The sequence below is a fragment of the Macaca thibetana genome, chromosome 17, assembly GCF_024542745.1.
Source record: "Macaca thibetana thibetana isolate TM-01 chromosome 17, ASM2454274v1, whole genome shotgun sequence".
Taxonomy (NCBI): Eukaryota; Metazoa; Chordata; class Mammalia; order Primates; family Cercopithecidae; genus Macaca; species Macaca thibetana.
In genome coordinates, this window is record NC_065594.1 from 14,121,209 (window position 1) to 14,135,482 (window position 14,274).

Below are 14,274 nucleotides of genomic sequence, written 5' to 3' on the forward strand. Positions count from 1 at the left end.
ATAAATGGCTAACAGTAGTGAATGGATAAAACAATTATGCTACTCTTTTTTTTTTTTTTTTCCGGAAATGGCGTTTTGCTCTGTTGCCCAGCTTGAAGTGCAGTGATGCAATCTCTGCCCACTGCAACTTACACTTCCCATGTTCAAGTGATTCTCCTGCCTCGGCCTCCTGAGTAGCTGGGATTACAGGTGCCTGCCACCGTGCCTGGCTAGTTTTTGTATTTCTAGTAGAGACAGAATTTCACCATGTTGGCCAGGCTGGTCTTGAACTCCTGACCTCAAGTGATCCTCCCACCTCAGCCTCCCAAAGTGCTAGAATTACAGGTGTGAGTCACCGCGCTTGGCCAATTATGCTCCATTTTTCTTATCAGTTATATTTTATGACACTGAAAAATACACAGTATATTGTTGATTTAAAGTAAACAAAGTATAAATTACCTTATATAGAACAATTTCCATTGTATTCCTCTCATCCTCTCATTTATATCTGTGTGTCATATGTGGATTTATATGCATAGCAATTAATCTGTATATAAAATGATATTTATAATGATTATGTCGGGTTACAGAATTATGGGGTTTCTTTTCTTTTTTTTTTTTTCTTTACTGTTTTCACATATACTCTGAATTTGTTACAAGAAGTATCTTTTTTTTTTTTTTTTTTTTTTTTTTGAAACAGAGCCTCACTCTGTTGCCCAGGCTGGAGTGCAGTGGTGCAATCTCAGTTCACTGCAACCTCCGCCTCCCAGGCTCAAGTGACTCTCCTGCCTCATCAGCCTCCCAAGTAGCTGGGACTATAGGTGCATGCTGCCACGCCCAGCTAATTTTTGGATTTTTAGTAGAGATGGGGTTTCACTATGTTGGCCATGCTGGTCTTGAACTCCTGACCTCAAGTGATCTGCCTGTCTCGGCCTCCCAAAGTGTTGGGATTACAGGCATGAGCCCCCACACCTAGCAACAAGAAGCATCTTTGACCACCCCACAAAAAGATTGTTTTGTGAAGAAGAAAATTGAAATACATTTCAGTGGAATGTATAGTAAGCTAATACATCTATAATGTGCATGATTACAAGATTCTGTAAAAATATAGATGACACTCTTGATCCATGTGGGCAGAAGTCCTGTCAAACTCAAGATATAAGCAAATTAGCACTAAAACTGAAGTCTCTTTAGATCTTAAAGGTAATTTTGATATTAGTTTTTCCAGTAAATGTCCCCCTGAAGCCTTTCCTGAACTAAACCCACAGAGCTAGGTCTTTCATTAGAAGTCCTATAAGGAACAAAATCATGTGATGTACAGGGGCAGTGCACCATTTCCTGCCTAATATGATGGATGGTATTTTGTTTATCTCTTGACTGCTGTGCAGCAAAATTTATGGTAAGTATTGTTTTAAAGCAAACTATAGGAGGAAGCTGACTTGTCTCTTCCCTGGTGTATGCACACTATCTTCAAGTTTCCCCCAAACCTAGAATTAAGCACCTGTATAACCATTTGCATTGGAGGAGATAATCAAGAGGGCAAGGATTTCTTTGGTAGCTGAAGTAGCACAGTTAAGAGAGTATTCTAAATTTCAGATAGCCTACTTAATTAATTAGTTCAGTTTTTTGAGACCGGGTCTCACTCTGTTGCTCAGGCTGGAGTGTAGTGGCGCAAGCCCACTGCAGCATTGATCTCCAGGAATCAAGTCATCCTCCCCTTCTTGAGTAACTGGGGATGAGAGGAGCCTGCCACCATGCCCAGCTAATTTTTTTATTTATTTTATTTTATTTTATTTTATTTTATTTTATTTTATTTTATGTAGTAGAGATGAGGTCTTGCTGGGTTGCCCAGACTGGTCTTGAACTCATGAGTTCAAGTGAGCCTCCTGCCTTGACCTCCCAAACTGCGGGGATTACAGGCATTAGCCACTGAGCTGGCCTTCAGATAGACTAATTTAGACATATGTTTACCAGCTCCTTGTAACAGAGATCTGTTTCAAGGTCTGTGCTTTGTCATTTGTTCTTTCCTGATTGGGAGCAAAGGAACACTTAAGGCCTCCTTTTCTTGGGCTAGGCTTGAGTTGGAAGAGATTTAAACCTCCCTTCCATTGTCCCATAATACTCATTAGCCCTGTATTTTTTTTAATAGCCATTTGACCTTTTTCAGTCATATTTAAGTGTTTTGCAAACACAGCCACAGGACAGATGCCCTAGCTTCCTTTTGAGTTTAGGTAATTTTCCTTTTTCCTTGCCTGGACTGAGGCGGATAGGGTAAGGGGATCAACAGTCCTGTGCCTTTTGTTATGGAGTGTGGCACTTGGAAGCTGATGTTAGAAGAGACCTTTTGCAGATGAATGGTACCCACATAAATGGTTCATTTGATTTCTGTATTTATTATGGTAGCAATAGCTGCCATAACTGATAGATAATAAAATTCTAGTCACTTACCAGGTAGTATTTTATTTCATGTTCACTTAAAATCCAAATAGGCTTTCCCAAGCAGTTGATTATCTTACAGTGATTTAGAGACCCAGGCAGCTTCTCCCACCTTGTGGCTCCATTGTCTTCCTTCTGTGGATCTGTGTTGCTGGCTTGTGGAAAGAGCATGGAAAATGTGCATGAGTGCTTTTCCTGTGGGTCAGGCCTCAAAATAATCTATAACTGTTCTGTTCACATTTTATTGGCTAGAACTCAGTTAAATAGCCACACTTGGCTATAAGAGAGGCTGGAAATGTAATATAGATGTGGACCCAGGAAGAAAGGAACCAGAGTTTGATGATTACTTTGTCAGACTGTGTCACAGTTGCCGAAACCAGAGAATAGAAAATTGAAGAAAGAAATGAAATACTGAGAGCTGGGAGAGAATATGATCCAGATTTTGAATTCTTTTTTTTTTTTTTTTTTTTTTTTTCTTGAGACGGTGTCTCACTCTGTCCCCCAGGCTGGAGTGCAGTGGCACGATCTCGGCTCACTGCAACCTCCACCTCCCAGGTTCAAGTGATTCTTCTGCCTCAGCCTCCTGAGTAGCTGGGACTACATGCGTGTGCCACCACACCCGGCTGATTTTTGTATTTTTAGTAGAGATGGGGTTTCACCATATTGTCCAGGCTTGTCTCGAACTCCGGACCTCGTGATCCGCACACCTCAGCCTCTGAAAGTGCTGGGATTACAGGCGTGAGCCACTGCTCCCGGCCCAGATCTTGAATTCTAAGGAAGTAACACAAATGAGAGGCCGGTAGTAATTCTTGAGCTAGAGCTAAGAGTTCCAGGATGGTTCCTTTAATGGAACCTTCTATCCTAAGTGTGGGTGTGGGAGGGACAAAATTAAATCAGGCAACATTAAGTAGAAAGGTATTTTTTAAATCCATTGGTAGACCACAAATACAAGCAATGATGAACTCTCTTTAATTATGCAGAATTATTTTGTTTTATGACCCCAAAATTAAGCTATCGTATTTACTTTTAACCGTAATTTTAGTTCTTGATGTTAAAGTTTGTTACAGTCTATGTTATAAACTTTGAATTTGGATCGAAATGATTTAAAAATTATGTGGTCTCTATGTTAGGGGAAACCAATAGTATTAACCCAATAAAATCACTTCTAAATAGTTATTTGAAATTTGAAAATAATAACAATGACATTTATGTAATATTCCATAATCTGTACATTTCACATTTTAGTTCACACAGATATTTTATTTGAAAAGTTTTTAACAGTCTTGGAACTTTAGGACACAGTTGTGTTACAAACTGTTGTATCTATAGATGGAAGTTCATAAAAATAATTACTTGAATTATTCTGTATCTGCTTGTAAATTGTTCTCTCTTATCTAAAAGTCATGTGAGCAGAGAATCCAATGTGTTTCATGATGTTTTATTTTTCCCCCTTCTCTCCAGGAGAAAAGTTGAAATTATGCACACCCATAGTCTTTTCACTCTTCTTGGAGAAAGGCTGATGTTGCATACAAACACTGTGACTGTCACCACATACAACACACTTTATGAGGTAAAAATAAAAAATGTGTGATGAAAGTTTTAAGTGTATATAGTGGAAACCCTCTAAATCTATGCAATTGAGATGAGTAGTTGGTCTGTTAATCTAAAAGCTAATTAAACCAGAAAATGGTTTAATGGTAAAAAATGAATACATACTTTATATTTTTATTTTATTTTAAAACATATCCATGTACAAGTTTTGCCAATCTCTTTATGTCTATCCAAGAGCTTTTCTTCTAGTATGGGTTGGCTGACTGGCTTCACACAAAGTCTTTCTCACATAAACTACATCCATTACATATTATATATTAGTTCTACTTTCCCATCCCCACCCCTCTGTTTTTTTCCTCTCCTTCCTACTCTCTCCCTTTCTGCTTCTATTAGCTATATCCGCTGCCAATATTAAGCTAGAGTTGCTACTGGGATAAATTTAGGTAAGAATTATTTGTAAAAATGATATCTGGAAGCATCTTTGGATCTCATCATTTCAATTTAGAAGTTCCTTTTTTATCACTTCCAACAAATGGAACAGTTTTGGGTTCAGTATTTTCTACAAAATGTGTATACTACCTTACAAGAGTGGCTACTTTCATTTTTAAATGCTAGTAAAATGTTAGTAATGTCCCCTTACATTAACCTTAAGTCTGCTTTTCCTATAACTCATCTTCAGTGGTCCCAATTTTTTTTTCTCTAGCCTAAGAGCTAACTGCCAGCATCCATTTTTGTATGGCTCTAAGTTAAGGATGCTTTTTTATATTTCTAAATGGTTGAAAATAATCAAAAAAAGAATAATATATGAGTTGTAAAATTTATAGGATTTTCAAATTTCAGTGAACACAGTCACACTCATTTGTTTAGCTATTGCCTGTAGCTGCTTTGTGCCACAACCACAGAGTTAAAGAGTTGTAACAAGAATATTTGTTATGCTCTCCTCACCTTGCACTGTTGCTTGGCAAACTAGAAATTACAGAGACGTAATAACTCAACAGTGTTTCATGTACCGCCTGTATTGCCAAACCTAAGTTTTCTGCTTTTAAATACCAGTGCATACCCATCGTGTCTAAACAAGAAGAAAAATGGATTTCTAATCTCACACTTTGAAATACGGCAGAGTGTAGATTATTTTGTTATAGATTTAGATGAAAAGACTTTGCATCTGTTATACAAGGGCATTATAGTCATGCTAAGAGAAAACTTACAGGTACTACCAAATATCCATAATATTATGCCTAACTTGGAAGAGCAGTGGTCAGGAAACAAACAGAATATCTCATCATTGTAGATTTATTTATAAAAATGTTTTTAAAATGAAAATGAGAGACATTGAGAAAGGCAGATGCTGAGATTCTGAATGAAATTGTACTATAATTTTGAATTAACCTGTAGTCTCAGTTACTTGGAGGGCTGAGGCAGGAGGATTGCTTGATCCCAGGAGGTCAAGGCTGCACTGAGCTGAGATTGCGCTGCTGCACTCCAGCCTGAGTGACAAAGTGAGACTCTGCCCCCTTCAGAAAAACAAAACAAAACAAAAACAAAAACAGATTTACTCTTCTCTAATACTGTTTCTTTTCATGTAAGCCATGGAACAGATCAACTCAGTTTCAGATTTTGCACAGTCCTCAAACAGGATAGGTTTTACATTTTTTTTAATTTGGAGATTTTTCTATTTCAATTTTATTTTTTCTTTTACAAATTTTTTATTATATTTTAAGTTCTAGGGTACATGTGCACAACGTGCAGGTTTGTTACATAGGTCTACATGTGTCATGTTGGTGTGCTGCACCCATTAACTCATCATTTACATTAGGTATTTATCCTAATGCTATCCCTCCGCCCGACCCCCACCCCTGACAGGCCCCAGTGTGTGATGTTCCCCGCCCTGTGTCCAAGTGTTCTCATTGTTCATTTCCCACCTGTGACTGAGAACATGCAGTGTTTGGTTTTCTGTCCTTGTGATACGTTGCTGAGAATGATGGTATCCAGCTTCATCCATGTCCCTACAAAGGACATGAACTCATCCTGTTTTATGACTGCATAATATTCCATGGTGTATATGTACCACATTTTCTTAATCCATTCTGTCATTGATGGACATTTGGGTTGGTTCCAAGTCTTTGGTATTGTGAATAGTGCCACGATAAACATACGTGTGCATGTGTCTTTATAGCAGCATGATTTAAAATTCATTGGGTATATACCCAGTAATGGGATCACTGGGTCTTTGGTATGTCTGGTTCTGGATCCTTGAGGAATTGCCCCACTGTCCTCCACAATGGTAGAACTAATTTACACTCCTACCAACAGTGTAAAAGCGTTCCTAATTCTCCACATCCTCTCCAGCATCTGTTGTTTCCTGGCCTTTTTTTTTTTTTTTTTTTGTACATTAAGTTCTAGGGTACATGTGCACAATGTGCAGGTTTGTTACATATGTATACATGTGCCATGTTGGTGTGCTGCACCCATTAAATCGTCATTTACATTAGGTATATCTCCTAATGCTATCCCTCTCCCCTGCCACAATAGGTGTGTGATGATCCCCTTCCTGTGTCCAGGTGATCTCATTGTTCAATTCCCACCTATGAGTGAGAACATGCGGTATTTGGTTTTCTGCTCTTGTGATAGTTTGCTGGGAATGATGGTTTCCAGCTGCATCCATGTCCCTACAAAGGACATGAACTCATTCTTTTTTATGGCTGCATAGTATTCCATGGTGTATATGTGCCACATTTACTTAATCCAGTCTGTCACTGATGGACATTTGGGTTGATTCCAAGTCTTCGCTATTGTGGTGAATAGTGCCGCAATAAACATACGTGTGCATGTGTCTTTATAGCAGCATGATTTATAATCCTTTGGGTATATACCCAGTAATGGGATGGCTGGGTCAAATGGTATTTCTAGTTCTAGATCCTTGAGGAATCACCATACTGTTTTCCACAATGGTTGAACTAGTTTACAGTCCCACCAACAGAGTAAAAGTGTTCCTGTTTCCCCACATCCTCTCCAGCACCAGTTGTTTCCTGATTTTTTAATGATCGCCATTCTAAGTGGTGTGAGATGGCATCTCATTTTGGTTTTGATTTGCATTTCTCTGATGGCGATTGATGATGAGCAAGATGGGGGAAAAAAGAGTGTTTTCGGATGTGTTCAATTAAATGAAATTCAAATTTCGGGGTCTGCAAATAAAAGGTTTTGTTTGTTTGGGTTCTTTTAGGAAAAGTACAGAGATTTATTGCAAAGAGAAAAGTACACACTCAGGAAAGGGGAGTGTGGGCTTACTTAAGAGAGAGTTGCATGCAAGGGTTTTTGGGGCTGCTACCTTTATGAGTTTCTTCTAAACAAGGGATGGAATATTCATCAAGATTACTGTAACCGGGTAGATATTTCTCAGAACTGTGATGCTATCTAGTTTTACTCCAAATATGGGTGTTCCTGTAACCATTATGGTACTGATGGGTGTGTGATTTTGTATGTTAGTGAGTGTGTAATGAGGTCCTAGGTGAACCTCCATCAAATCCAGTGCCATAGTGGGTCCCATCAGCCTTAGCTATCTTGGCTTTCATCCTGGCTTTTCAGGGTCTTATCAACCCCTAGCTTCTGCAGCTATTTCAATAGTTTCCTTTTGCTAGTCATGTGAAACTGCTGCCTGGAGTTTTTTATTCTCCTGCAACCACCCTTATTATTCCTGTTTCATTTCCCCTTCCCCTTCAGAGATTTCCATCTCTTATTCTTAAGGGTTGATGAGGGAGAAGGCTGGTCTTCTTTATCTACTTCCTGCTGATTAGAGATGTTGGCCTTGCCTCGCAAGGGCGTGGAAATCTCTGGCTGCCTGGCCTGAGGGCTCTAAGGGTGAGTCATCAGGAGACTCTGACTCCAAGGGAGGGATTGGAATCATTGCATGACTATCATTTTGACATGGAACTGTTGTAATATAAAAGACACTAAATTTACAAAGAGGTTAAACAAGTAAGGACAAAGATTCATAGTAATAAGAGAGCTATTGAAGGTCAAAGGAAAGAACCACATCACAGTTGGTAGGTATCCTTTGATGGAGTCCCAGATGGTTTGAGCAGTGGGATTGTATTGAAATTATGTAGCCAGGTAGCCTGTTAGTAAACCTTTGGAACTTTCAGTTCAACTAATCCTGAATTGTTAATATAAGAACAACAGGTGTGTTTTATTACTGTGCAAACCCCACTTTGTTCAGCTAGAACATAAAGCCTCTTGTTGTTTCCTTGACCATTCAAGCAGTTCATGCTTTGACCCTGTTAGAGCTTCATACAGTAGCTTAGCAATGATTCCAAATCCTGGGATCCAAATCTTGCAAGTTCCTGTCATATCCAGGAAAGTTTTGAGTTACTTCTTCAGTTGTAGAGGCTTGACCTTTAAGATAGCTTCCTTTTGTTCAATGGACATGGTATAGTTTCCTGGGCTTAAGATGTACCCCAGATATTTTACTTCCAGTTTAGAAATCTGGGCCTTGGATGGAGAGACTGGATACGCTTTCTCCCAGGAAGTTTAGAACTTGAATAACATTCTTATCTGAGGCCTCTTTAGTGGGTCTGCATACAAGGATGTCATCCACATATTGGAGTAATGCTTCCCTTTCTGGCTCTAGTTACCGTAATTCTCTTGCCAAGGCATTTCTGAACAAGTGAGGGCTATCCCTAAAGCTCCGAGGCAGTATGACCCAGGTATACTGCCAGGAAATACTATTTTCAGTATTAGTTCACTCAAAAGCAAACAAATAGTGACAGTCAAGGCATAGAGGGATACAAGAGAAAGCATCCTTAAGATCTAATATCATGAACCAATTGGTGTCTTCTGATATTTGGGTAAATATGGTAGAAGGATTTGGCACTATAGGATGTAGGGGAATTACAGCCTCATTAATAGTTCATAAGCCTTGAACTAGACAATATTCTTCATTTTCTTTTTAGACAGGGAGGACAGGACTATTACAAGGAGACTGACATGGAACTAGGAGGCCATGTTTTAAAAACTTCTTGATTAGAGGTTAGAGTCCTCACCTGGCTTCTTGTTTGAGGAGATATTGATGCTTATGTGGGAAATTACTTTTGTCTTTTAAAGAGGTGATCACTAGCTGACCACGTATTGCTTTGCCAGGAGTTTTTTGATTTCATACTTGTCGTTCCATTTCCAGATCTTATTTTGGAAGGAATCTCCTGTTTGTCTGATACAGGTAATGAAAAAACAAGTATTGCCAGTACTTCAAAGGAATGTTTCCCAGGGCCTGATAAATGTAAAGTGACTCCAACTGTGGCCAGGAAATCCCATTCCAATAAAGAAATGAGGCATAGAGTTTTGTAGCCTGAAGCTCAGGGGTAAGGTAAAGTGTTTTGATTTTGGAGTGCCATCAACATCCATGACAATGCAGTTATTGGAAGATAAGGTCCAAGAGTGGCCTTTAGGACAGAGTAACTTGCCCCTGTATCAATTAAGAAATTATTATTCTTTCCTGCCGTGTCAAGTCACCCAAAGCTCCTTAGTTGTGATGACCATGCTTTTGTGGGAGCCACCAGGAACCTTGGGTCCCTTCAGTCCTCAGTTATAACCATTATGGCATCAAGTTTCCTTCTCCCCTTTGGAGCTGAGGGCAATCCCTTTTCCAGTGGCCCTCCTGCTTGTAGTGAGGACAGGGTCTGGTTGGGGTCCCTTGGCTGGGACAGTTATTGGTACTGTGTCACAGCTCCCCACACTTGAAGCAGCAACCATTACCTTTAAGTTTTCTGGGAGGTCTGCTTGGTCCATGGGTGAAGTGTACCTCTGGGTGACCCTGAGGTTGCAGGATGCTGCTTATAGTGACTGCTATCATTTGGGCCTGCTGCTATCTCATTGTTTGCCATGCTAGGTCCTTTCAGCATATTCAGCCCTATCCCTATTATTGAATTCCACATCAAGCATTTCATTAATAGGCATTTGGGATCCCAAAGCCAATTTATGTGGTTTTCTTCTGATGTCAGGTGCTGACTGGCTAATAAAGCGTGTCCCAAGTAAAGTTTGGCAAGCATCAATATTGGGGTCAATGTTAGTGTATTTTCTTAGGGCCTTCACAGGCATCTCTGGAACAAAGCTGGCTTTTCATCCTTTCTTTATTTCTCTTATTTTATTATAGTCCACAGGCTTGGTGTTATATTTTTCATTCCCTTCACTAAACAAGTCACCATATGATTTCTTTTTCTTAGATCAACTTGGCCCTGTTGATAGTTCCAGTTAGGGTCTTTGTTAGGCAAAGATGTGGCCCCCATACCATATTCTTCAGAGTCCCCAGATGACAGATTGTTATCATAAGCCTGGGCCTTTGCCCAAATATGCTGCTTTTCTTCAGGGGTGCAACGCATGGACAAGATGATATGAATGTCTCCCCAAGTTAACTCAGATGAGAGTGAGAAAGCCCAGAATTCCTTCATGAATTTAGTTGAAAATCAAAGGTACATGCACCTGATGAATGATCCCAGCATCCCCATTGGCTACCTCTGTAAGTGGACATAACTTAGAATGGTCTCTTAGGAGGGTAGGAAATACCACTGCAGGTGACCCCATCAGGGCTCGGTTCCCTTGGTAGGGAAGGTTATATAGGGTGTTAAGGAGGCGGACTAGTAAGGGTCGGGATGCTGGAGACAGTGGAGAAGACTGGGGAGTTAAAGGTGGAGCTGGGTAAGAGGGAGAAGCCATGGGTGCCAGACTGTGTCTAGGTTAGGAGGTGAGGGAAGGCTCCTGAGAGGTATATTTCCCAAAAGGGGATCATTTAGGATATCTGGTTCCCCATTTGGTTCCCTTAAAGGAAGGGGTATGAGCATAACAAAGGTGGGAATTCCTGTGAAGCTCAGGGTTTTGATAAAGAGCTATGAAGGCCTGTACATACAATATTTGAGTCAATTTTTTCTTATGTTCACAAAAAAGATCTAATTACAAGATGGTATTAAAATGTAGGGTCCTGTTCTTTGGCTATTGTACTCCATTTTCTGAAAGAGAGTTACTGTTGGCTTTGACTTGTTCTTGGGACAACTGACCGCGAGTGATTCTAAAATGGGGCTGATGATGCTCCAGGCTGGCTCATCATAAAGATAATACTGGTGGACCGGGTGAGATTTCCAAACACTGGTGGGACCTTCACCCCAGCTGGTGTTCAGGCTCTTGATAATAGGAGTTCAAGGATGAGTCAGAAAATAGTGATAGCATGGAGATTTCTTGCAAAGAGAAAAGTACAAACTCAAGATAGGGGAGTGTGGGTGTACTCAAGAGAAATAGTTGCATGCAAGGGGGTTTAGGGCAACTTCCTTTATGCAGAAATAAAGTTTAATAGAACATAACTCATTAAGTAAAGTCCATTGGTCACTTGACATTACAGAGTTAAGTAGTTGTAATGGAGATTATATGATCCACAAATCCTAAAATACTATCTGATCTTATCTATAAAATATTTGCTGACCACTGCTCTACAGCAGTACAGAGAAATTTAACTCCCCTCTGTTGTTCTTTTTATTACAGTCTGTATTATATTCTTCTATCAGAATTAATATTCATCATTGCAAAAATATGGAAAATGTAGAAATGCAACAAAATAAAATTTAGCAATTATGTCTGATTCATACTTAAGAATATATATATGTATATATATTTCTCAACTCATACACATATGCACACACAACTTTTATAAAATGTTATCCTAAATATAGTTTTCTTGTACAGCTTTTTGCACTTATATTTACAAATATATTTATCACAAAATATCTGTAGCTGGGAAGGGTAAACTTTTCTGGTAAACGGACAGATAGTAATATTTCAGGCTTTGTGGGCTGTGCAGTGTCTGTCACAACTACTCAAATCTGTTGTAGCTCAGAAGCAGCCATGGACAGGATGAATCAGACAGGCTGTGTACCAGCAAAACGGTATTACAGAAAGAGGTGGCAGGCTAGATTTGGCCCACGGGCCGTAGTTTTCTGACCGCTACTCTATAATATTACTTTTAACTACTTGATTTTTTCTCTATTTTATGTTCTCATCAGTTAAGAGTGGCTGCTCTTCAGATTAGTGAAGAAATCTACTGACTACTCTGAATTGTTTGTTTGTTTCTGAGCTTAATATTCCCACTTTGTGTCAATCATTCCTCAAATCACAAGAGTAGTAAACCATGCCTTTCTGAACAGTGCCTTTTTGAATTATAGTAATGTTTTAGTATTGTTTCAATATTTTGCACACAGAACTGAATAAGTACTAGCATAATGGCTTTTCCCTATGCAGAGTATAATGAGGCCATTTTCTTTCTTTATTCTGATACTGTATTTCCCTCATCATAGTAACTATTTTTTATTGATCACCTCTCATGACAAACATGGTAAATTCTTTATGAACATTGTTTCAGATCTTACAGGTACCCTATGATAATGGTATTTTTTATTTCTTTTTAAAATAGACAAATTAAGACTCACAGGTTAAATAATTTGCTATATGTCATGCCACTAATAAATAATCATAAAGTAGGTAGGTTCCATGATATATATGCATAATGCAAAAATGTCAGAATCTCTCCTCAGTTGACAGCATTAAAGTCCTCCTCTGAATCAAAACCTGCTACAATATCAAATTAGGCTTCTGAAAGCTGCTGCCTAATATTGATGAACGTGTGTTTATCTTTTGATTTTTTGAACCTACTAATTGCTTTGGTCAATGATGCCTATGTAAGTTTTTAATCATTGTTTTACCTATGTGAATTTTTGCGCATCTGCTTATTTTGACCTCTTATCCATAATAGAGAGTCTGAGTAGTCAGTGGAACTTTATATAAGAGTGTAGCATAATAACATGTTGAATTTGAAAAACCATTGTGTAGTACTAACCTTTTAATAAGAAAATTTCGAATACATGTATACACACATATATGTATTTCTATTAGTCTTCCTGAAAAGTGACTCAACACAAGTACAGCAGCGTTTTTACCCACCACCTATACTTCTGTGTATTCCTGGTATCCAGATTTTGGTCTCTAGTGATATTCTACACAAAACAAAGCCAAATAATTGCTGGTCCAATGTCTTAGATGAGGAAATCTCAGGGTAAGTTTGAATTCTCTGATACTGGATGTGGGATGAGGCAGAGCTCCTGAAATGATGAAAGAACCAACTTACAGGCCTCTGACTAATTTTAGTAATAATATTTGTTTTTTTTTTGTTTTTTTTTTTTTTTTTTTTTTTTTTTTTTTTAAGATGGAGTCTTGCTCTGTAGCCCGGGCTGGAGTGCAGTGGCCGGATCTCAGCTCACTGCAAGCTCCGCCTCCCGGGTTTGAGCCATTCTCCTGCCTCAGCCTCCTGAGTAGCTGGGACTACAGGCGCCCGCCACCTCGCCCGGCTAGTTTTTTGTATTTTTAGTAGAGACGGGGTTTCACCGTGTTAGCCAGGATGGTCTCGATCTTCTGACCTCGTGATCCGCCCGTCTCGGCCTCCCAAAGTGCTGGTATTACAGGCTTGAGCCACCGCGCCCGGCCTTGTTTTTCAAATAGAATAATGTTTATGGTTACTTTAAATAATTTTTCAAGGACTTTGAGTTTATAATGAACCCATATTCTAAAAAGAAAAGTTAATGTAAGTGTGCAAAATGCCAAAAGAGAAAGATCATAAATGATTGGTCAGCATTGTTAATGCTACAAAGTAGCAGAAAGGGTATTTAACATAAGCTTTACTACTACTGCCAAACCAAATTGTATTATTAGAATGACAGGACAGTAGATTACTGTTTCTGGATCACCAGAGTTTAAACATTACATCTTTTGCTGGGTCGCATCTAGTTGCAAAAAAATTAACTTGTGTGATGGGTATCAATTTAATTTGTATTAACATAGTAAAGGAAATTTAACTGAAAAAGGAAGTCACTTCCAGAGTTGCAGTTTAGGTTTAATTCATCTTGTTAGCGTCAGTCAAGTTTTGTAGTCTTAGCAAGAATTAGTTGTTTGATAATCCAGAGTTTGAAATGTTTTTTTAATCTTCATTTTCTTTTTTCAGTTTGGGAAAATCACCTTAATCTCAGCAATGCATCAAAATAAATATTACTACAACTCTACGAATGTGTAAAATTAAGTGCAGAAATAATGAAGAACCAACTTATGGTGTTGATAATGATGTTTTAGAGTAGAGTAGAGTAGAGTAGAGTAGAGTAGAGTAGAGTAGAGTAGAGTAGGAGGCCGGGCACAGTGACTCATGCATGTAGTAATCCCAGTACTTTGGGAGGCCGAGCAGGGTGGATCACTTAGGGCCAGGAGTTTAAGATCAGCCTGGCCAAAGTG

The 14,274-nt window shown here is 38.9% G+C and overlaps 1 protein-coding gene across 5 annotated transcripts in view; it reads left to right on the top strand.

The window, feature by feature from the left end:
- NBEA (neurobeachin) overlaps nucleotides 1-14,274 on the top strand; it is a 726,287-nt gene that overhangs the window by 192,988 nt on the left and 519,025 nt on the right. For all 5 annotated transcript variants that reach the window (XM_050766029.1, XM_050766031.1, XM_050766030.1 and 2 more), the window contains exon 18: nucleotides 3,877-3,985. In XM_050766029.1, coding sequence (XP_050621986.1) covers nucleotides 3,877-3,985 — 109 coding nt within the window. The remainder of the gene's footprint in view (nucleotides 1-3,876; nucleotides 3,986-14,274) is intronic.